General features: G+C 38.6%; 1 protein-coding gene across 2 annotated transcripts in view; it reads right to left on the bottom strand.

Annotated features, from left to right (window-relative positions):
- Positions 1-5,489: 5,489 nt before the first annotated feature.
- Positions 5,490-24,692, bottom strand: part of GALNT7 (polypeptide N-acetylgalactosaminyltransferase 7) — a 135,576-nt gene continuing 116,373 nt past the window's right edge. The window contains exons 6-12 of one of the 2 annotated variants that reach the window (XM_044766948.2): positions 23,616-23,798; positions 20,654-20,771; positions 19,071-19,193; positions 15,709-15,927; positions 11,554-11,652; positions 10,714-10,842; positions 5,490-7,204 (exon numbers count right to left, since the gene is read on the bottom strand). In XM_044766948.2, coding sequence (XP_044622883.1) covers positions 7,067-7,204; positions 10,714-10,842; positions 11,554-11,652; positions 15,709-15,927; positions 19,071-19,193; positions 20,654-20,771; positions 23,616-23,798 — 1,009 coding nt within the window. In that variant the 3' untranslated portion in view covers positions 5,490-7,066. Of the gene's footprint in view, positions 7,205-10,713; positions 10,843-11,553; positions 11,653-15,708; positions 15,928-19,070; positions 19,194-20,653; positions 20,772-23,615; positions 23,799-23,938; positions 24,122-24,692 lie in introns of both variants that reach the window. The other variant, XM_044766949.2, reaches the window with a different exon arrangement.

The following is a 24,692-nucleotide window of genomic DNA, read 5'->3' as shown; positions in this document are numbered from 1 at the left end:
AATCTTTGATCCTCCTGGAATTTATTTTGGTGCAAGGACTAAGGTAGGGGCCTAAATTTGTTTCTTTCCAGATGGCAGCCACTACTTTTGCTCTTTTAACCTATAAAAGCAAAGTGCTGGGTTAGAAGATCCTAAGGTCCCTTAGGTATCAAAGAAGTCACTTGCAAACTTGCTCAGTAGATGGCAGTATGCCTTTTTGTAGGCCTTTTTAACAGCATCATTTACTGTAAGTAGTAAATCATAAGCTTGACTTAGAATAGTACAAATATGGTGTTATCTTAAACCTATTACTACATATGCCACGAAAAATGTTTTACAAAACAGTAATGATTTGATTTCTTGGGGACTAGCAAGAAGAAAGCTAAAGAAACTTATGCCACTGCATAACATCCAATCCTTTTAAAACAAAACACATCTCTAGAAATAAGCCATTTTTGTACTAGTTCTCATGAGAGTCCTATTGGAGACTATGACATTTTGAGAAAGGTAGAATGTTGACAGGAGATGCAAAGAGCTACAGAGGGTAGACAGGGAAAAGGGCTGGATGTGATAAAGTGAGGAGCATACAAGAAAGTAAGCTCTGAGCACAGTGAATTTTTTTTGTATACTGCTCTATACCTGGTGCTGGACACATAGTAGGTGTTCTATAAGTATCTGTAAACATAAATGACCAGGATTTTAAAGGGGACAGCCACTATTTAGCTCACTCCTGTTGCTGGATGGGAATGTGGGTCTAGGATTCCCAAATCTAAATTTTCAAGTGGAACCAGAAATCCGGAGTTTAAAATGTGACATCTGTATTATAAATCTTGGCAATGAATTCAAATGTTGGGGTCAAAGAAAACATGTCTATAGGTAAGATTCTGCCCAAGGGTTACCAGTTTGCCACTTCTATAAATAGTGTAGGTAAATAAAAGATTATTAATGATACTTCAGTTAGGGCTGTGGATAAAACTTGATGTACGCCTTCTAGCTAAGCATTGTTTTTAGTTGTCTAAGAAACCCTTCTTGCCCTAACTGGAAAGTCATCTAACTTCTTATCCTGTTGTAAAGGTAAATATAGACATTGTTTCTGAGGTTTTAATGGAATTTCATTGTGCTCCTGGGCCTTTGTTCTTCAGGACTTGACAGTGCAGACTTCTCTTTTAGTGAGCTTCATCCTAGGAGTTCCCAATCTATAGAGCAGTGGCTAAGGACATTTAGATTGTCCCATTAAATGGAAAGAAAAATAACTTTTAACCAGTATGTAGCATCAAATTTCAGAACTGGAAATGAGCTATCAATTGGTCCAATCTCCTTTTTTCAGGAAAGACATGGCAGTCAACTAGGACAATGTCCTAGGGCGGCAGGTAAGAGTAAAACTATCTCATTCACATTTATGTGTTATTCTTTGATTCTCCACATTTTTACAACAAAGATGAGATGGCTTACAGAAAGAACAAATTAAAATACAAACGGAAAAACAAGGCTATGAAAGAAATTAAGAGTGAGGTGAGGGGCCGGCCTTGTGACCGAGTGGTTAAGTTCATGCGCTCCGCTTGGGTGGCCCAGGGTTTTGCTGGGTCAGATCCTGGGCACGAACATGGCACCCCTCATCAGGTCATGCCGAGGTGGCGTCCCACATAGCACAACCAGAGGCACTCACAACTAGAACATACAACTATGTACTGGGGGGCTTTGGGGACAACAAGAAAAAAAGAAGATGAGTGGCAACAAATGTCAGCTCAAGTGCCAATTTTCTTTTTAAAAAGTGAGGTGATGAGAAGCTTACACTTGGGAAGCAGTTTGTAATAGGGCTGTTTCTTACTGGTGTGGTAACATCAAACAAGTCATGTAACCTTTCAGTTTCCTCATCTGTAAAATTAGAATTTTTTTTGAGGATTAAATAAGGCAATACATTTAAGACCCTTATTTTGGTGGCAAGAAATAGTAAATACCCAATAAATACTAGCTAAAAGTATACATACCAATATATATGGGTTAATATAGTTGCTATGATGAGCGTATTGGTTTCAGTTCTGAGACTCTTGACGGTCAAGGTGGAGAGGAAAACTACAGTTACATGGAAAACAAACAAAAATTCCTCCCACAGTATTCTGGGAATATTGAGTACTGGAGTTGTTTATTTCCTTGACTCCAATACTAAATTTGTGAACTTGGACAAGTTATTTAACCTATCACATATAAATCTATGACTTACTATATGTTTAACTTTTGTTCCTTTTGATTTTACAAAAAGTGTTTGCTGAATGAAGTCTTGTGGGAATTTCTTTTGTTACTCAACACTATCCTACTGACTTGTTTATAACTAGTTCACTCATGTTCATTGCTGTGTAACATTGCATTGTATGATTATACCACAATTTATCCATTCTCCTGTTGATGTGTACTTAGGTTGTTCCTGGGGTTTTTGCTATTGTAATGGCAATGCTACAAAAATTCCTGGGCAGGTCTCCTGGTATTCAAGTGCACTCCCCTCTGGTAACCTGCCCTGTAAATTCCAGCTGTCTCAGCAGCCCCAGATCCCCAAGATATCACCACTGTTTGAGCTCCACTTCCTTGTACCATGATTGGGAATGTTCTCCTAGGCAGACACATGGTGAATCTGGGGTTCACCATGTGTTTCCCTTCTCTCAAGTTTCACAGTCTGCTTTGCCTGTTATCCACTTCCTGAAAACAGCTGCTGCATGTATTTTGTCCAGTTTTATGTTGTTTAGGACAGAAGGATAAGTCCAATACTAATTATTATGTCATGGCCAGATGTGGAAGTCTAATCATCTCTTATTTTCTTTTGAGGAAGATTAGCCCTGAGCTAACATCTGCTGCCAATCCTCTTTTTTGCTGAGGAAGACTGGCCCTGAGCTAACATCTGTGCCCATCTTCCTCTACTTTATATGTGGGATGCCTGCCACAGCATGGCTTGACAAGCTTTGCGTAGGTCTGCATCCAGGATCTGAACTGGGGAACTCTGGGCTGCTGAAGTGGAACGTGCGAACTTAACTGCTGTACCACCGGGCCGGGCCCTATTTATCTGTTTTCTAGTGAAAGTTTTAGTTTCATTTTGGGTATTTAATCATTAATACAGCTAGAGTTTATCTGCTCATTTCAAAAGGCTGAGAGAAATTTCATTTAAAGATAACTTAAATAATACACTATCTTAGACATTCTTCAAGATGCATTTAGTTCTATCTAAGAGGTTAAATTAGACCACTGAAAACTACATTTGACACATGCTATATGAATGGTGTGAGGTAGCAATAACAATTTATTCCCTTATGGGTAACCATTTCACCCCCGGTTTAAGAAGATTAACTTCTGAGCTTCACTTCTTCACTTAATGATATCTCATATATGAAACACAGGTACACACACAAGTAGCCTTTATAGATGGTCTGTAGTGTAGACGTCTTAGTTCTTCTGATTAAAGACAGATTTTAAGACTTTAAAACCAGATAATAGCAGCTAACATTTATATTACCCTGTCTTTATGCAGGAACTATTCTAAGCACTTTATGTACACTAACTCATTCAATCCTAATAACAATCCTATGAAATAGTTGCTATTATTCTCTCCACTTTACAAATGGGGAAACTGAGGTATAGAGTTTGCCATAGCTTGCCCAAGGTCACACAAGCAATTTGTAGTGGTACAGATATTTGAATACAGACAAGCACACCATACTATACTACTATTCAGACGAGCAGATTGTAACGCCATTCTATTGTGAAAATTAAGGAGCCCTTCATTCCACCTCTGCTCAGACACGGCCCCAGGCCTGATTGGCTTAGAAAACTGAATCCACCCACCTCCATCATGGGCATTTCAAAATCTTAAAAACGAGAACTGCAAAGCAATTAGTGAATTTAGTTTAAGGATAGTCCTCCCTTTAATTCCAGGAATAGCGGTCCTCCAAAACCATTCTCTCTGACATTTGTCCATTTTCTTGCAACAGATTGATTCTAATGAATAATATGCATTTTCATAGTGCTCAATCCTTTTTTAAGTGCTTTCACATGGATTAATTTTCACATACCCAAACTACTGGCCTACTGGTGTCTGTCATGTTTTCTATCGAATTAGAAGTGGATTTTTTTTTCAATTGCATTCTGTCCAGAAATGAAATATACTCCAAGATCCTCATGAGAGACTATCTGAAATCAGTCAACCCACATTTACTCCAGTCTGGTGCTACGTCACTTTTTCACATTTCTGAGGCACAGCAGCTGAGAATTGGAAGACATGACAATAGCCAAGTCAGTTGAGAGAAAGATTCCCAAATCAACACAGCCACTTCTTTCTCCTGAGATGTCGCGCGTTGTGCCACAAGGTCCGATGGCCTATTTCTAACTTCATTTTGGTAGGCTTCCCTTCTCTCTACTCACTTGATCTGCTAGGTTGTAAAGAATTTTGACTTAAATTTTTTATTTCAATAGGCAATTATATAGTAGAATACACTGCCAAGAAAGATATTGTTGGGGTTGTTTTTTATAATGGGTAAGGACTTTAAAAGAAATGACTATACATAGGCAACCAGGGGTAAAAATAAACCTCTATGTTTCCTTCCTACGGTTAGGTAAGCTCTGCATAAGCACATTCTAAGCAGAATTCTAACCAACATTCAAGCACATACTCAACATTAAAACCATGGTTTATGATATTTTAGCTATTATGTTAGTGTATCTTGTAAACAATAAAGTCAAATAATTATTTCAAACAGGCAGTGTTTAGATTTAGAAATGATTACAAATACTAAAAAACCCATGGATTAAAATACAGTATTTTATTTTTTTCTCACCTAAAAAACAAGCAACCCAGAATTAAGATATACATAAACTTCTCAAATTTATCCCTAATAAAATTTTGAATATTTATACAATTTCTACAGAAACATACAGTGTATCAAAATCTGCATAAATCAAATTTATAAAATGTGTAGAAATGCATAGTGATATTATCAACTTACAAAGCAAGGATATGAGAATTATTTCCAAAGCAGCCTACAGTAGAAAATAGTCATTATGGCAGCAGCTTCTGATGTTTTTCGCGTTTGGTAAGGTTTCTGATTTCAATATATAGAATCATTTTCATAGAGTATCTTAATGAATTGCACAAAATACCCACTTAAAATTTACATGAACAGTTTATGTGCCACCTTTCTTAGGCCTATGCATAGTTAACAAGGTTATAATCTATTCAACAAGGAAAATGAAGCCCATTTGCAAACACACAAGTACCAGTTCTCTTAGTCTCTTTTTTATAGTTGATTTATTTTGTAATTATATAAGCATAGAAATGAGTTCCTTTTAAACATCCCTGGAGATGAATGAAAGTTAAAATGGTTGATCACAGATCAGTAGCAAAATACAAATTGACAATTCAAAATTATAAATAGAACTTTGTTTGGGATGTTTAACTTTGACTCTCCAAATTTAAGAACTAAGCTTGGAAGAAACAAATTTGTAGGCTTTTCTTTTAAAGAAATGTAGAGTTTTGTTTTTTTTGTTTTTTTTTTTTTTAGTTTTTAAGCTTTACTTAAAAATATTTCCCTCTCACAGTAGTTTGTGAATTCCTTTCATTGTAATTATATCATGATTACAGGATCAAAGATGTGTAATTTATTTGCCATTCCCCACCTTATCACATTTTTTTTTCACTCAACATAGCATTTTAATCTTTTGGGTAATAAAAGAATTTATTTAGAACTTAAAATCTAATTGACCACTTGCAGTATTTGGTTTTCCTATTTTAGGTACTATCTTAATAAATGTTTAAATCGAAACAAGTCTTCTTTTCACTGGAAAAATACTAATAGAAATATGCTTCCTAAAAAACATTAAGAAACACTAGGGAACTAACACCTAATCTAAAAGAAAGGAGTTCATCTTTGTTAATGAGCTGTATTTTTAAATAGCCTTTTTTTTTTTAATTTTAAAAATGTGCAGGGAATTTCATTTGGATGAAGATATAAATGAAACATCCATTCACTCTTGGCTTCATAGGTTGCACAGCTTAGGTTATAATGCACAGGAGTTTTGTAAGGCTTAATCTAATAAGGGCTCGGAAATTCTTATCTTGGTCAGGATGACCCTTTGCTGTGTTTACAGTGGTGTTTTGTTGTTTTTGTTACCCCCATTTCAAGGTTTCAAAACTGAGAATTATTTATAGTTTTCTGTAGTGATAAGTACTGGAGAAAAGAAATCCTAAACATCAGTGGACAATGTTTCTCTAGCTGGTAGACCCCTTTGCTGTCTGAGGAGTTGGTACTGACAGAGGGCATTGGGAATGCCAGGAAGTAAGGGAGTTAATGCCATACGATCTTAAACCCAACGGAATAGCCTGGGGATGTTCCATACGGTCATTTCTTTTTCAAGCCATACAATAATCAATTTCAGAGCAAGTGGTAGCACATAAATTCATCTCTGAGTAGTAAAAGTGTTCCTCACACAGGTGACAATTCTGTCATTACCATCCTATAAGTTTCATTAAAAGCTCTTGAAATATATACTGAGAAATGAAAGAGGCACTAAATGTGTTGAAATTCACCTTTCAAAAAAGCAGCATGACTGTGAAGGAAGGCCACCTTGGCTAATAACCTGTGGCAGTGCTTCAAAAAGATGTAAAATTAAATAAAGACACAACAGGTTGATAATCACCAAGTTATATATGAAAGTCTGGTTACTCCAACCTTTTTTCAAGTGTGTTAAAAAAAAAAAAATCAAACTGCCTTTCAGACCCCTGAGTGTAATCCCAAAGAAGACAATAATGCTTTTAACTCTGTTCTAAACAAAGCAGAGCTAAATGCACAAATTACCAACATCAGCTTAAGACAAAACAAAAAAAGATGTAAACACCTACAAGGTTTAAGGTAAAAGCAGTTTTGTAAACAGTAACTGCAGATGATAATGTTATTGTAAAATCACAGTTTATCAACGTCCTTCAAACTGACCAGGAGGTTCTGGGTTTGGAGCTGTACAGGTAATAATCGTTGCAGCAGGTTTCAGGCGGTTTTCAGTCCTGTATAAATTTACGTGTCAGTAGGTAGGTTATTGGTTTCTTTTATCCTTTCTAAACACTATGGATGTTATTTATTTCCCACTTTTGAGTCATTTTACTTGAGTCACAATTGGAGATGAACACTTGATGTAGGACCTCTGAGCGATCTAAACACTTTCCTGAAGGAATGTGAGTAAATCTGTGCAGGTTCTGGAAAACACAGGAAAAAGAAGTTTTAATTTTGCACTGTTTTGATATCACTGACATTAGAAGAAGTCACTACCTGGCTTTCATAATAAGATAATTCAAGCAAATTAGACAGGCTTAAACCAACCAGACCCAAACTTCGGATTTCCGTCTTTCAGTCCTTTTATTGTTAAGTCATGATGTACTGCTGGTATCTCAAAAATCCAATGTAGACAAACCTAAATTCTTTATCTTCCCCTCAGAACCACTTCCCCAGCTCCTATCACAGCTAATAGTAATACCAGCTTTCCAGCCCTCAGGATAGAGGCATCTCATGCTGCACCTTCCTTCCTTCCTTCCTTCCTCCACATTGCGGCCTTCATTTGGGACTGATATTTGGAATGTCTCTGGATATATCCTTTCCCATCTCCACTGCCGATGCCGTAGGTTAGCCCCCATCATCTGTTGTAGGTTTGTTCAGTACAGCTCAGGGTTTCCCAGAGTGTGGTGCTTAGACCATCTAAGATTGGGTCTGTAAGGTGACAATTATTTTCATAATACAAAGACCCCCATTTGCTTTCTTCATTGTATTGACATTTATACTGATGGTGTTAAAGCGATGGGGGGTAAAAGGGCTGGGGTCCTAGCATAAATTAAGCAGCGACCCAATACTGTGCCAGTAGTTACATTCTTCACGGCCACACACTCAGTTACAAAAGAAAACACTGGTTTCACTTAAGAATGTCCTTGATGAAGCAGTAAAACTTATTAGTTTTACTAAATCTTGACCTTTGAGAATACTTTTTAAAAATATTCTATAAGATGAAATGCAAAGTGTGCATAAAGCACTTCTATACACTGAAGTACAATGGTATCTTGAGGGAAAGCACGTGTGCACTTGTTGGACTTGAGAGTTGAACTGCTGCTTTTCTCATGGAATGTCATTTTGACTTGAAAGAACAACTCAAACAAACTGATTATTCAAACTTGGGACTGGGTAGACATTTTCTTGAAAATGAAGTGAGACTGTCACTTCAAGAAAAAAAAACCCAACACAAATCTAACAGTTTTTGTTGCCACTGATAAAATCGAGTATTCAAGCAAAAATTAGAGTTTTGGAAAACTTGTATCATCACCATGAACTTGATAGCTTTACAATATTTGAAGACTTTTCTGATGAAATCAGTGACTATAGTTGTGGATTTTTGACAATGTATAATGAAATGTGTCAACATTTGGAAGATTTACATAACTTAGTGGACCAAACTTTTCCAAACAAGCAATGTATGATGCTACAAAAGCTCACATGGGTAGAAGATCCATTCAGAGCGAAAGACAGACCAATGGATTTTAATGTGGCATGGGACTAAATGTTCACTGACATGGTTTCAGGTTCTCACTGCAAATAACTTTTAAGAAACTACCACTTTTCAAGTTGTGGTGTAGCACCAAAGAAGAATAGCCATGATTATCTGAAAAGGCTATTAAGTTAACCCTGTTTTCCAACTACATGTTCACGTGAGGCTGGATTTTCCTCAGACACTTCAACTAAAACAACATAGCACATTAAATGCAGTAGCAGTATAAGAATCCACCTGTCTTCTATTAAACCGGACACTAAAGGGATTTGCAAAACTAAAAAACGATGCTATCCTTCTCAGCTCGTTTTTGAAAAAGTTATTTTTCATTAAAAGTGTTATTTATATTAACAGGTATTAGTTATTATTGTTACTTTTATATGAATTAGTACATAAATACAAAATTTCTCAGATTTAATTTCCAATTTAGGAAATAGTGTTAGCTATAACCTAACAAATAACAAATAAACAAATATCAAATAGACAAAATCTGTCTGCAGGGAGTCTCAATACTTTTCTAAGAGTGTAAAAAGCTTGAGAACTGCCGATTGAGGCTGATCTCCTTGCTTATCAGTTCATTCTTCACAATGCTCCCAGGATTATTTTCCTAAAGGTGCCCACTGTTTCCTATCACTGTGTTCCTCCACTAACGTCAATCGCTCTCCAAAACTTATAAAATGAAGTTCAATGTTCTTCCATCTGCGGTGCAATTTAGGAACACCAAACTAAATGTGACTCCTAGAATTCTCTATACACTTTCATGCCATGGCTTTACTCACCCAGTTTTCTTATTTATACTCCATGAAAAGCCTTTTTGTCCATCAAGACGTGGTACAATGATACTTCCTATATGAAACTCATCAGAAATAATTCCTCCTATTAATCTCTCTTTTGCCGTCCATGGCATTTTGTTTATTTTTATTCTGCATGATTTTCCTTCTCTGCCATTAAGGTATGATGTGCTTTAGCTATTTTTTGAAGTCATCACATCGTTGGGCTCAGTGAATATTTAGTAATGTCTGATGCACAAATGTATATTCAGCGCTGTGTCCTTCAAAATATCTGAAATATGTACATTCCATTTTTTTATCCATTACTTCTTGATGGTGGTTTCTGGCCTGCCAGCTTTCTTTTACTATTTAACTAATATTGTTCTCACTGACCCCTGTCATGTTTTGCTATTTTTCATCTTTCTTTGTGGAAATAAACTCTGTTCTTCAGGGTTTACGTTAATCTTTCCCTTCCTAACTTATTATAAGAAAAAGATCAGCAACTGACACATACTTACGACTTCACAGTAATTATCTATGAATGATGATAACTAGGAATATTAAGCGGGGTCGTAATATCATCATTACATAGCAAACAAGTGCTTGCATGACAGATAGGAGACGATAACAAAGATCAGACGAGTAAAGAAAGTGGAGTGTTGCCAGGTTCTTTCAGTTTGGGGCAGCTTTCCCAACTTTTTGTTTCATAATAAATTGATTTATTTCAGCCAAGTCTAGACTTTGAAAATAAATCCATTAATATGTTGGAATCCTCAACTTGGCACAGAAATTTGAATACTCACAGCTTAAATAGAAACACTCCTCCCAAAGAGTCAAGTGACTAAGTAAATATGAGCTTTAAAACAAGCAACAGGCAACAGTTATCCTGTTGTATTTAGCAAACAGCAATGATAAGGAAGTTGTGAAGGCCTAGATTTCCAAGTGTTATTTGTTTGTCTCTGTCGCCACCTGCTGGACAACATGAACTATAAATGCAGTATTTCTTACATATACATATTATTTGACTTGAATGAATTTAGATTTAAAAAATCATTTTAAATCACCTTAATCACTTAAATTTCAAAAAATCAGATTTTGATATTAGAACAAATGGTGATGCTTGCCTCACAGAACATTGATTTTCCCATGTTACTGAAATTAGCAGTGGGTCTTCATGGATACCTTGTGACCTCATTACATGACAATATTGCACCAGAGAATAAAAGTGACCCTTCATTATGGAACAATGAGTCACTCAGTGATCAGAAAAACAACTGACTAAATGAGAGGGAAGTGCAAGTCAATTTGAATGCAGCTTTTAAGATTTATACATCTAAGTTCCACATGGTAGGTGTTATTAAAATGAGATGGCATATATTATTTCAGGAATTAAAATGCAGAATACCTTGAAGTACTGCCATTCCTTAAATTCGTTTAAATTACAGTGTGTAATCATAACTTTTGACCCATCAGGTCCCTTTGTCAAACACTGGTCATACTGCATGAGTTGATTAGCTTCATTGATTCGGAAAAGCTATTAAAAAAGAAAAAGAAAAAATAACAGTCATCCTCTCTGCTGATATACATTTAAAAAACAAAAAAGAAAAGAAACTTGTCTCCTATAGTTAAACCTAATGACTATCTTATTTTTCTGTATGTTCAGAACTCTAAGTACAAAGACAGGAATTATATTCATTTTGATGTTAGTGAAGACCCCTACTAACACTTAAAGAATTATGTTCTTTATCCTCTTAGATCTAGAATGGTCATGAACACACATTTATTATGTACCAATAATGTGAGCAAATGAAAAAATGGAAACAGACCTGATAATGTTTCACAATCTAAATTAGAGACAAGAAAAATACCCACATAAGGAACTAAGAAAATGTATGAGTGAAATATACATTACTGGCAGTAACATCCCAGCTTACCGGGTAAAAATATGGAATAGGAAAATATTTGCAGATAAAATTGTTTGGGAATTAAGCTTACACAGTTATATGCTCACACAAAAATATATTCTAATCTCTTTTATTAGACACAAGTTCTAGATTCTGATTGCTTACGTGAAATCCAATATTGCTATTATCCCCCTCAACTAAGTAAAGGTTTCAGCATTCTCAATGTTTTATAGAATGTTTTACTTTTTCAAAACAAAATCACCAAATTGGAAACCCTGCGATCAACGAGCCTGGCAGCTCTCAGTGCAGACCAATTTAAACACGACAGTATGGCTCCTTACCTGATTCCCTCCCATCCTGTGGCAGGGTCCTAGTTCAACAAAGCCGCCATTTGTTCTTCCCATGCTATCAATGCAGTAAACAGTTTCAAAGCCTCTGATCTAAAAAAACAAACAAAGAACCAAAAAGCAGGCAACAGTTTAGTTTTTAATAAGCTCTGGCATCAAAGTAAAAGAATGTCATGTTAAATGTTGCAGTTCACAGTGGAAATCTGGGTATGTGTCGTAACAGGTCATTACAGTATTGTCAGTCTTTGCGGGGTTTAGAGCATATCAGTTATCTGTGAAATCATTTATGGTCTCGAGGTCAACACTGGAATGGACTCATTCCAACTAAGGGCAATGGCCTATAGATTTTGATAAAATACCACAGAAGAATAAAAAAAAAGATATCATGAAGTATAATTTCTGATTCATGATAATTCTTGTGAATGAGAAGGAAATAGAGTAAAGTTACCTAACCACAGTGGTAAGAGACACTGACCCTAGATGTCTAGACCAGACCATATTTGTAAGGTAACTCTCTCACTTTTGGTGGCTGCCTCCAGGGGCCTAGGGGGCAAAGGTTATGGCATGTGGGCCAGGCAGTGAGACTTTTCTCTGACTGTGGATAATGTAGGTGAGAAGCAAACACAGGTTTCCATCTTTGGGATACACATTTTGTATAAAAATAACCTTTCTCCTTTTTGGAAATATTATATATTTATATTTCAATTATAAGATACTGTAGTATTTGGATAAAATGTCTTGTTCATTCATTCAGTCAGCAAATACCGACTGAGCACCTATGACGATAAGAGCTTGAGAAGACACAAAGAGAAGCAAGTCTTGGCCCAGGCCCTCACGTCTGCAGGGCGGCTGAGGGAAGTGTCGCTCAGGATGGCGGGAGGAACATGCAGAAGGAGACTCTCGCCCTGTCTGGAGGAACTCTGAAGACAGCCCCAAGCAGACGTCTTTGTAACTGGTAGGGGTCTACCCAGAATGTGCAGGGAATGCTGAGAGGTGAAGCGTACCGTGCAGGGGCCAGAACAGAGAGAGGTTAAACTGAAGATGTGTTCAGGGGTGACACTTAGGGGGACAGGCAATTCCATCTCTCCATTCACTCACGCCTTTATTCATTCATCAAATACTAAGTGACACTGGTCAGGCATGTGGTAGGCTCTGATAGACCAGTGAACAAAACATAAACATCCTTACCCCAGCGAGCTATGTTCTAGGGAGGGAAAGACAGAATACACACAAAAAGCATGATGGATATGTTAGGAAGTGATAAGGGCCCTGGGGAAAAGAGGAGCAAGTTAAGGGCAGGGCGCTGGGAGTGTTTGGGGGCCAGCAGGGTAGATCTCATTGAGAAGGTGACATTTGAGAAGATGTGGGGTCTATATATATCAGCCACGCATGCAGAGGCTAGCTTTGCTTTTCCAGGCAGAGGGAAGGGCAAAGGCAGGAGCATGCTTGCGGCAAGTCTGAAGACCAGTGAGGAGGCCAGTGGGGCCAGGGTGGAGTGAGGCCAGAGAGGAACAGGGCTGATTACGTAGGCCCTAGAGGCCACTGGGAAGGGCTGTGCCTTCACTCCACGTGAAAGGGGGTGTCACTGCAGGTTTCTAACAGAGGTAACGTGACCTGACTCACGTTTTAAAAAGCTGACTCTGATTGCCGTGTTTACAACAGGCAAAGTCAGTCTCAGTGAGAGAGATGTGACGGCTGAGACCACAGCAAGAAAGGGTCAGAGGGGGAACCAGATGTGAAGTGTGAGAGAAGGAGCAGATCCAAAGATGACTCCAGAGCTTTTGGCCTGAGCTATCAGCAAAGATGGGTTGGGGAGGGGAGACAGGAAGTTCAACGCTGGATTTGTCGAGTTTGAAATGTTGATTAGACATTCAGTGGAGATGTGGTGCAGGCAGCTAGATGTCCTTGTCCAGGCTCTGGGAGACAGATTTGGGTCGAAGATAGAAATTTTAGCATCATCAGCACATAGATGGTTTTAAAGCCACGAGACTGGACAAGATCACCAAGAAAACTCATTCCTTTTACAGAGAAGGCACTGTACTAATTAGGTGTTCTCAGAGATTAAGAGAGAACCAAGATGTGGTCCAGATTCCCAGGGGCTTATGGTCTAAGTGGGAGTTAAACACAATTTGCTGTAACAGAACAGAGGTGAAGTAAGAGTATACGGAAAAAAAGGTATTAAAACCAGAGGTGCAGAGAGAGCAGCATAAGTGTTGGCTTCTCCTTTTATTCCCAAACTCTAAATGTTGGAATGCCTTAGGAGTGGATCCCATCCTCTTTTCTCTATCTATGTCTTCCCCCCGAGGTAATCTCATTCAGTCCCATGAAACTGTGCACCTGACGATGGCTCCAAATGTACAATGCCTCTTTTCTGGGCTTCAGTACCACAAAGCCTGAGATCCGCTTGACAGCTCCACCTAGATGTCTAATGGGCACTTCCCATGAGCAGAAAACCAACATAGAACTTGCTATTCCCTGAACCCTCCCCACCCGTCCCCTGTACCACCTACCCAATCTCAGCTGCCACCTAATTGACTACTCAGATGAAAACCCAAACTAGTCATCTTGGCCCATATCCTTCACACATCAATCCATCAGTGATCTACCTCCAGATGAACTGTATATCTCAAATCTGTCCACTTCTCTCCACCTCCATTTTCACCACCCTAGTCTAAGCCACCATCACTTCTCATTGGAATTACCCTACTGGTTTCCTGACTGGCATCTTTGTTTCTACTCTAAATTCTTACAGCAGGGTGATTAAAAACAAAAGCATAAATCGAATCGTGTTACCTGTGTAAAACCCTCCCGTGGCTTCCCAACACCCTTAGGATAAAGGCTTCCCTCCTCATTTATTTAGTTATTTAATTTTTGGTGAGGAAGATTAGCCCTGAGCTAACATCTGTGCCAATCTTCCTGTATTTTGTATGTAGGAAGCCACCACAGCATGGCTTGATGAGTGGTGTGTAGGTCCGCACCTTGGATCTGTGTGAACTTAACCACTATGCCACCAGGCCGGCCCCAAAGGCCCCACTCCTCATTTAACCTCCTCTCTCCTGCTTATCAAACATGCAAAGCATTTCCTTACTCAGAGCCTTCAAACTCACCATTTTCTTTACTTGGAACACTCTTTCCTCGCTCTCTGACTTGCTTTTTATCATTCAGATCTCAGATTAAATGTCACCTCCTCAGAGGAGCCCTCCTTACCCTGTCCCTAAGTCCTCTTGAGCATCACCTGTTTATTTCCTTCATAGCCCTTACCACCACCTGTCATCATCTGCTTTGTTTTCCCTGTTTTTCTCTCCCTCCCCCGTGAGCATGCAAGTTCTCTGAGGAAAAGGACCTTGCTTGTCTTGTTGTATGTCTAGAAGAATGTCTGGCATATAGTAGGCCCTCAACCAATATTTTCTGAATACACAATTAAGCAAAGGCATGAAGACTTGAAAGGTCACGGCTTGTTTAATACACCTATGAGGCAGCAGTCAGTATAAGGCACTTGGGTGGATGCAATCAGAAATGGGGTTACAAAGGCAAGTTTGCAGAAACAAAACAATGAAAAGACAGATCAATGCCTTTGCCTGATTTTAATTATTTTCCGTTACCACTGATTAATTCATTCATTTGACAAGCATTGTGTGAGTGCCTATTGTATATGGGGATCTCTGTGTTAGTCCATTGGGACACAATGGTGGACAAAGTGTTGAAGCATTTACAGGAGGGCTGAGAGAAAGGCAATTCTGAGCATTATGAGAACCTATGGAGAGATCACAGAACTCAGTCTTTTTGATGGAGTGCGGAAGAATAGAAAAAGGCTTTTCAGTGGTGGTGCACTATAAATTGAGAACTATGGGATAAGTTGGGATTAGCCAAGAAAGGGAGTCGGAGTGAGGGGCAGGGAAGTGGCAGGAGCTGGAGGGAGTGGACAGTGTTCCAGACCAGAGGGCTACATGTGCAAAGGCTGAGAGGAGGGGACATGGCGGTCGGGGGTTGGGGGAGTTGTAACCTTCTAGTGGAAAGTACCAGACAGTTTTTAGCTAAACTCTTCCCCAAGAATTCTTCTCTTTCACTCACACATTTCCATCTCTGCCTTCCCCCAAACTCAGTCTCCAAACACATAACTTTGAGATCTGAATATCAGCTAATACTTACTTCTCCCCAGTCAACATTTTTGGGTGGTAGAGGGTAGTGTGAGGTGATATCATAAGCTATTTCTTCCATGAACCATTTGAAACTTTTGCAGTTGTGATCTTCTCGAAATTTCTTCAGCTCAGATATATCCCCATATGGTAGTGCTTTCGATTCAGGACGACTAGCATAGAAGTAGTCTTTATATTCATCCCACCAAACCTCTACAACTCTAACATAATTCTGTGAAAAAGAAAGTTAGTATCATTCTGAAAAATAAAAATATTAGTAATGTCATAAATAGCCTATCTTAGACACACGACATATGACCAACATATAACAGACTCATTTCAATAGGACCTAATGTTTAATTAAGCAACAAAAGCAAGTGAGCTAATGTTTCTAATTTGTCAATTGCCATGGATAGAAATGTCACACGTGTTCAACTAAAAAGTGATAGACACAGAATCTGATATCCCTGAGCTGCAGGATCATGTATTCTACGAAAATATATTCTATGCTGCTTTGAGAGGAAGAAATTGAAGCCCAGAGAGGGTTTATGAGAGGCTGGCTGCACACTGGTCCTCCTTCTCCCAGAACAATCTCTTTCTGTTAAGAGCCACACTACTACCATGTGTAGGGAACAAATCTCATTTCAGAAACAATCATGAAAAACAATAACTCTGATTAATAAAACACATTTTTGCAGGTGGCTTTTGTTGGTCTTGTTTCAACTCTAATATAACCATTTTACTATAACCCAGAATTAATTGGACATTTTCCCCAGTTGGTGCACTTTAAGAAAAAGCAACTAAAGAACAATACAGTATGTTGACATTGTGATAACTGACAAAGATCTAACTTCTAAGGTTTTACTGAATGAATGCATGTGACAGGTTTAGAGCATACGCAATCTAGTCCCTTGGTCTTCTACATCATGCATCAGCCAACCTTCTCTTTAAAGGGCCAGAGAGTATGTATTTTTGGCTTAGTGGGCCATACTTTCTGTTGCAACTCCTCAGCTCTGTTGTTGGAGTCAGAAAGTAGCCATATCACAACACGCAAACACATGGGTGTGGCTGTGCTCCAAGATAACTTTAGTTACTAAAAAGGGCTAGATGTGGCCTATTGGCCATAGTTGCTGAGCCCTGCCTGTTTTACACCAGGAGCAGGAATATGTACTGTTGAGATTAGGTTTTCTAGGGTACAAGATAACTATCAAAGGGTGAACGTGCTCCCACAGGCATATTGTTGCAAAGCCCGTAGATTCAAACCTAAAAAAAAACCACACGTGATAGTATTGATAAATATTTTGAATTCTTGCAAATCCATCCAAAATTAGATATAGTTCATGTCTTCTAGATACTAACACACATGAAGAGACGAGTGCACACACATACGGTTATAGCAACAAAAAGAAGGAGCACTTCATTGTTTGGGATGGAGAAGGCCAGAGGGGCACCACGGAGGGCGCTGGAGAGCTCAGTCTCAAAGGAGTGGTTAATTAGGTGGGAATGGTATCCACGGCAAAGAGAAAAGCAAATGAAGTATGACAGTCATGGTGCATTTGGGGTCCTGCAAGAATTCTACCACAAGTGGAATGCAGGATCCACTGAGAGAAAACCTGCCTCAGTTTCCTCATTTTAAGATGAGAATAATTATAGTCCTTACTTTACAGTGTGTTTTGAAAATTAAGAAGTTCATCTATGGAAAGCATTTAGATTTGTGTCTCGTACATAACTAAGCACTCAAAAAAGTGTCAGCTGTTATGAATGTGATTATTCTTTTCTAGGATTTTGCATTTTATCCTTTAGTAGAGAGCCATCAAAAGGTTTTAAAGAGGTAACAGACATCAGTTTTAATTTTCAGGGGGATAACGCTGGTGGTGAGTGGAGGGTGGACTGAAGGGGGTTGAACCTGATGGTAGAGAGCCAAGTGGGAGGCCACCTGATATCCAAGGGAGAGATCTGAGGACCTGGACTAAACCCAGAGAGGAATGGATTTAAGAGATACGGACGAGGTGGAATCATCAGGGCTTGGAAAGGCGGGTGGCGAGAGAGGCGGACAACCCTAAAATGCCCCCTAAGGTTCATTCATGGGCAAACAGAATACAGGAAAGGGATCACTTTTGAGGAAAAGTTTAAGTTCGGTTTTGACTGCACTGAGTTTGAAATATCTGAGGGTCATCTAAGAGGATAATTCTAAACGACAATTGACTATAAAGGTCTGAGGCTCAGACCAGACAAATGGACTAAAGAAATAGACATGGGCCACTGGCACCCTGGTGGCTGTAGTGGACAGTGTTGAAACTGGAGAAAGGAAAGTACCTGGCACAGTCTGGGCACTCACTAGGTGTAGGCTGAAGTTACATTTATTGGGTAGTTTTATGGCATCTGCAGTTAATTTTAGAGTAGATAAGTATTTCCCTCTCATCTCTTTTCCTTTTCTTTGCAGCAGAGACCTTCTTGAATCAAGGTGATTTTTCATTAATCCTTCGTGCTTATGGGTCTGACTCCAAGGGCAGGTTCTTTTCCTGTAATGCCCGTCAGGCCTGGTGTTAATTTGGAGCTATCTTTGTTTTATCGTGGATCTTCTAATCTCATCCCTTGTTATAGCTGGGGCTCCATTTGGCTATTTCTAAGATAATTTGCCCAGTTAGAAAGCTGCGTAGGATCTTAAAGCCTAGCTGTCTTTGCTTCTGTTATCTATTCCCCTTTGGGGAACTGTCTCAAGTTGCATCTGCAGCCAATAATAAACTTCCTTCTGCTTTTGACTTGGTTAAAAGCTGCAGAAAACGAAGGGCATCGGAGTCATATGTTCTTAGAATTTATGAAAGCAACCCAACCAAAGGAACTTCAAAGTTTCTCAGTCACAGAGAGCGCCTTCGTGCTCCTAACAGTGGGACATTTGGCCTCTGTGGGAAGCTTTCCTGGTTTGTCCCTGGTTTAAGGGACAAAAGATGACTAATATTTTGCAAGCACTGTTCAAAAATTTGATTTTGTTTACTACAAAAGTTCTTAATATGGTTACTTTAATTTTTTTAAACCAAACAAAAATAATATTTTTCTCATGTGTGAATAATAGAAGCTAATATTTTCCTTTCAACTACTTTCCTACAGAGTGTCAGTTCTTTTTGAATTTATTTGAGACATCTTCATGGAGAACACTCAATATAAGAATCTTAACCAGAATGAGATACAATGAATAATCTTAAAAAACAGTAAGATGTTTCATGACTAAATCTAGCCTAAGTTAAAAATGAGAACCAGCATGATTCCTTAAACAACATATCCCATTCAGTGAGCTGACATTTAAGTTACTACCACAGCATTTGGAACACAAATGTTAGTTCCCTAGCCTTCTCCCCTTTTAACCAAAAAACTCACCTTCAGAGTTGGAGAAGACCCAACATAAAGGGGTGGAGGATTCCCTTGCCAACCCTCAAGACGGTAGATGTGTCCAACGCGAGAACAAGGGACAAACAGTAATTTGCCACCACACTGCCATATCTATCAAGGAAAAACACATGTGGAAGTTGTTTCAAATGCCAAAAGAAATTATAGCTGAAAATTTATCTTGTAAATGTAAATCTGAAATCTAAATGAGATACAGTGTCCACGGGGAATTCATAAACTAAACAAATCCTAAAATAATTTGCTTGTTTTTCAAACTCACATAATGAGGAAGAAGGCAACAGGGAATTAGTAATATACTGCTACTAAGGGGCCTCTTCCTGTGTATGTGTAGCTCCAAGCAACCCTTTCCCAATGTAACCTGGCAAAGTCATGCAGATTCTTCATTCCTAAAATCATTCATCATTTCCATTGTTAATATATTTCCCACCTGGCTGATTATTATAATAATGTCCTAACTGGCTTCTTCACCCCAGCTTCTCTCTACTCAAGGTTAACCTTATTTATACTAAGAGATTATTCTAGCTGAAGGGCAGCTTTGGGTCATGTTCTTCCCTTGCTTAATACCTTTCATAGTTTTCCATTGCTTATCAAACTAGATAAAAATCTCTTAGCTCAGCATTAAAGGCTCCCTTCTATATGGTTCTCACATACATGTCCACTTATCTTCTGGATGTCTTTCTCATTCATTTAGATTCTGCTAAACCATGCTCCTCACTGTTTCCCGAATATTCTTCAGGTTCCCACCCGTTCTGTTTGCGTAGAATTGCCCCTCCCCTCCCTCTCTGCTTATTGATACCGTGCCCAAGTTGTAGTTCTGCCTCAAATTCTACCTCCAGCATGATGCTGTTTCTTAATCACACCAACTGAATGCCATTCTACCTTCTTATTGTATTATGAATTGAAGTATAATTCTAATTTCTTCTTATTGACTATAAGTTCCTTGAGATTAAGGACTGAGTTACTCCTATTCCTCATGGTGCTAAGTTGAATATTCAACTCAAACTGCCATAGAGTTCTTTCTTTCTTTCTTTTGGAGAATGGGGGGAGGGGAGTAGGAGCAGAAGACATCATTGTCCAAGGACTGCCCCAATGACAGGGGCTGCTGCAGGAAGGCAGCTCCACTGTCAGTCCGAGGATGCCGTCATTGTTGGGATCTGCTTCTGTCCTGCATTATCATGTCCTGAGATGATGAAGGGTAACCACATCAGTGAATGGTCAAACGTGGCCCCAATACATGCAAATTCTCCAAGGGGCTCCTACAAAAATGGCTCTAGTATATAGAATTCCTTGGCTGGGGGTTGGCGGGGGGGGGGGGGGCGGGTATTTCTGAAGCTTGCTGGCCTCAATTTTGAGCTGAGTTACGTAAATAGGTGGTAAATTTGGAGCTTGCATTTTGCCTTATTTTTCCTGAAAAGCATACATTTTTGATAGTCATTCCTTATGATTTAGAGAAATGCTTTAAGGAGTTCTTTCCAAAGAAATCAGCCTTATCTGAAAGTCATGAAAGCCAGTTAACTACTTAGAAAACTCCATTTGTTTAAATGAAATGTTACCTTGTATGAGATCTCAAAGTTTTCACCACCCCAAATCTGGAGACCTGGATCATAGAGACCCAGTTCAAAGAAGAACTCTCGTTCAATGGCAAATAACCCACCAGCCATGGCTGGGGACCTAAGAAAAAGAAACACTAATAACTATTAAAGACAAATTGCCAATATCCCTTCACCAACAGACAGCAAGTGTTTCTGGAATACAGTCTAAATAATGCATAACGGGGAAAAGATGATGGCCAAACATCAAGAAATTATAAAGCCTTACAATCTGTTCATAATTCTTCTTTAATAGACTTACCACAATTTCTAACTGAAATAGAATTACAGTTCACTACAAATTAGAGGATTGCATCATTTTGCCATAAGAGGGCGCCTTGGTTCCTTTACTGATTTAAAAATTAAGCCTTTAGAGTTAGTTAAAATACAATTTCTCTTTCACTCCTAAAAACACTGAGCCACACAGCCGTGGTCTGCTAACTGCTCCTGAAATGATTTATGAGTCATTCTGGGATGAGTGAAACCATACACCATGGAAGTAGTCTGTCATTTTTTAATTTTATAGCTCAGGGGCTTGCCAAATAAGGGTGTAAATCATCCTAGAACAGCCACAGTTCATTCAGAGTTTGCAAATGTAGCACAGAGACGACACAGAAGAATTAAACATAGCTATTTACTGTGTCGGGAGGTAGGAATGCAAAAGGGTGATCTGTGGGGCTTCTTGAATTGGGACTTTTTAGGGACAAGAGAAAAAAATTTGGTAGCTTTTTGGAGACAAGCCATTTCCATCATTAGGAGAAGTGACAGGGGAATAATTTTCATCCTGTTCTTTGTCTCCTACCCCCAAACAATTAATTATTAATGCATCATGACTTTTAAGTAGATTCCTCTACTAGAGGACCTTCTTTAGAATTACACCTGATATTCAATCCATCACTAATTCCTATTGATTCCACCTTGAAAATACATCTTGAATCTGTCTACTTCTTTCCAACTTCACTGCCGCCACCCTAGACCAACCTACCACTGCTTGGACTGTTGCAGTAACCCCCTAACTTGTCCTTTTTTCTATTCTGCCACCTTCCAAGCCTGATCCACAGCAAGCAGAGCAGAGTCAATGTGGGCCTGCATGATGCCAGCCTCTCTCCACTCTGGAGGTTCAGCTGGCTCCCTTGTCCTGCATTCTTCACTGCTCTGCTCGTGCCATCAACATGTCACACTGCCTTCTGTCTCAGGGACTTCACTTGTTCTGTTTGGTCTCCGGAAATGTTCCTCCTCCTCCACAGGGTTGACTCCTCATTCTTCAGGTCTCAGCCTCAAGGACACTTTGCCAGGGAGGCGGTTCTGGATCCTCCAGGCTGGACTAGGTTCTCCTTCCATAAGCTCCATGTAGCCTTTTATTTTTCTTCATACCACTCATCACAGTTGCTGTTCCAGAGTTATCTATGTAGTTATGCATTTAGTTTCTGTCTCACCCACTATATTTTAAGTACCATGAGGGAACATATTTTTTAAAATTTATCTCCAGAAAATAGTGCCTGGCACACAGTAAGCACTCATTAAATATTTGTTGAGTGGATACATAATGAATCAAGTAATATTCTCAGTGTTAAAGGAAAATCACATCAGGGGAAAGTCATTCTCTGTTGCCTTTTCTTCTTAAAGTATGCTGCCTAACTCACTAAACAGCCCTATTACATTTTTGGTTGTATTTTCATGTCTCATTTATTTAGCTATCATTTAAAATTACTCTATTATAACTTTGCCTTTTTGATCTTTAAATATATTCCCACTTAGCTCAGTATACGTTTGAAAATAGATCTTAACACGAAAACCTCCCTTAACTTTTTCTAGCTCACTTCTAAAAGTTTCTTTACTAGCCCATGGAATTGGCAGAAATATAAATGTAATCATCATCCCCTATTTTTTTTCTCTCAGAATTATTTGTTAGGTTAAGTGGGTAAGCAGTAGTTTCCTAGACTATTTTGAAAAAAAACTTCAAAGAGAAATTTGGAAACTGTCAAATAAAGCTTAAGGTTTTATAATTTCCTTATGTTTGCCATTTCAGTATCTTGATATCATGATATGCCCAAATCCCACCGGCATTTCCATGACATTGGAAACACCTTCCCAAAACAGAGTTCTAACATTATCAGTAGTGTAACAGGGAGAGAGAGACCAAAAGCAGAACCATAAGATCAGAAAAATAAAATGAGACACATTTAGAAGCCTACACTAACATTTGAGCAAACATTTCATTTGGGGTCCCTCTTTTGAAATATAGTATAATGTTCCACTTATAAAAGACCAGAAGAATAGAGGAACATAAATTGTTCTATTTCAAGAACCACAGAAGGGACGAAAGCTGATTTTGGAACAAAGTTTCCTTTTAACCAAGTGCTCTTCTGAGAATGAACTAATAAAAGCTTCTACTATGTAACATTTTCCACAGTCATGTATTTTTATGCATCAGATTTAACGGGTACAAAATTAGTATTTAAGAGTTAGCATATAAAAAAGAAAGAAAAAAAACAAAAGAATCTCTCGCTAATGCCTTTCATTGCTAACACTACACCCAAGGCATCAAAGTGGATATAAAACTTGGATTGTAATGGAATTTATGTGTTTTAAATTTACAGAATGACATTACCGTCAAAAGAATAAAATTTGATGTCTAGTTTACTAGGAAAGGATGGCAAAGATTTTCTTTTCTTCATTCGTGTTTGGAACTAATGCCATATAACATCCCTCCCTCCCACCAAAAAAAGAGAGCTTGCATTTAGGGAGAAAGCAATTACAAAGAAGCAAAAGTGAATTCAGATCTCGAATAGTGCAAGGGAAGAAACCCTCTCAGAATGTGAGGCAGCAGTTACAGTTTTAATAACAAACTTTTTAGCTTGGCAAGAGGTTAATAGGTTAGCAGCAACTGGAGAAAAGAAAAACATGTAAGTGATTTAGTGATTACCGATATGGTTCAGTTTTTGTCTTTCTCATTCTCTTCTCTCGAGGGGTCAGAGGCACCCGTTTCCAGAGCATACTCCAATCCCATGCTCCTCGGGCATACCCATCTTCGTCACCACCCCCTTGGGGGATAATTTCATATGTTTTGCCATTTATGACATCTATAATCGGCACAGTGCAAATGGTTCTGTATTGTGTTGATGATGGCAGCACAGATGAAATGGAAGCATATGTATGGACCCACATATTTATACGAGGACATGGGGAAGGAAAAAAAAAGTACTTAGATAAACATTCCACATGAGAAAATAAAGTAGTAATCTTTACCGATAAGGTTCAGTTCTATGTTTTCTTTTGGCCTTTTCCTTGTGGCTTAGAGGAATACGTTTCCATAGTAAACTCCAGTCCCAGGCCCCTCTGGCAAAACCATCTTCATCCCCACCTTGCTGTGGTTCAATGGAATAATCATTCCCATCTATGTAATCTATTAGAGGTACAGTACATGTAGTTCTGAAATATTTACAGAAAATGGAAAAGCATTTAAGAACCCAAAACTGACTAGTTTAGAATGCCTAACTATATTATCTTTTTATTGTTAATTTTTTTTTTTTGCAGTAGGGGACTTTAATATCTAATGGGAAATCGAAGTAAATGAATGTCCTTGCAAGTCAAGGAGGCTGTTTCGATAAGGGGAGGACAGAGGAGATTCTTCCTCAGCTGACTGACACATGTCAGGGACAAAGAAGCACGTCTTTGAACTTAATCATGTGTTCTCATTCTCGCTCTGGGCCGATGGGCAGCTTTCTCTTGGTAATTCTGGATTATTTATGAGATTTTCCTGCCTAGTACTTTCCCTCCTCATCCTTCTATTAAACCAATGAGCCTGTCTGTGTGCGTGTGTGTGTAGCAAGACAACACCTGCTACATTCTTAGCAGTTCTCCCAATTCTTTGTTGCTCTCTGTTCCTCTGGAAGCAGTTATTATGAAAATCTGTTTCTGTACTTTTACTTGCTTTTCTTTTCCTATTTCTTTTATTACAAAAAACAGCTTTCATTGCAAAAAAAAAAAAAAGGTACTGTAT

This window comes from Equus asinus, chromosome 3 (assembly GCF_041296235.1).
Source record: "Equus asinus isolate D_3611 breed Donkey chromosome 3, EquAss-T2T_v2, whole genome shotgun sequence".
In the NCBI taxonomy this organism is placed as follows: domain Eukaryota; kingdom Metazoa; phylum Chordata; class Mammalia; order Perissodactyla; family Equidae; genus Equus; species Equus asinus.
The sequence above is the reverse complement of the archived record's forward strand: the minus strand, read 5'-3'. Positions and strand labels throughout refer to the sequence as shown.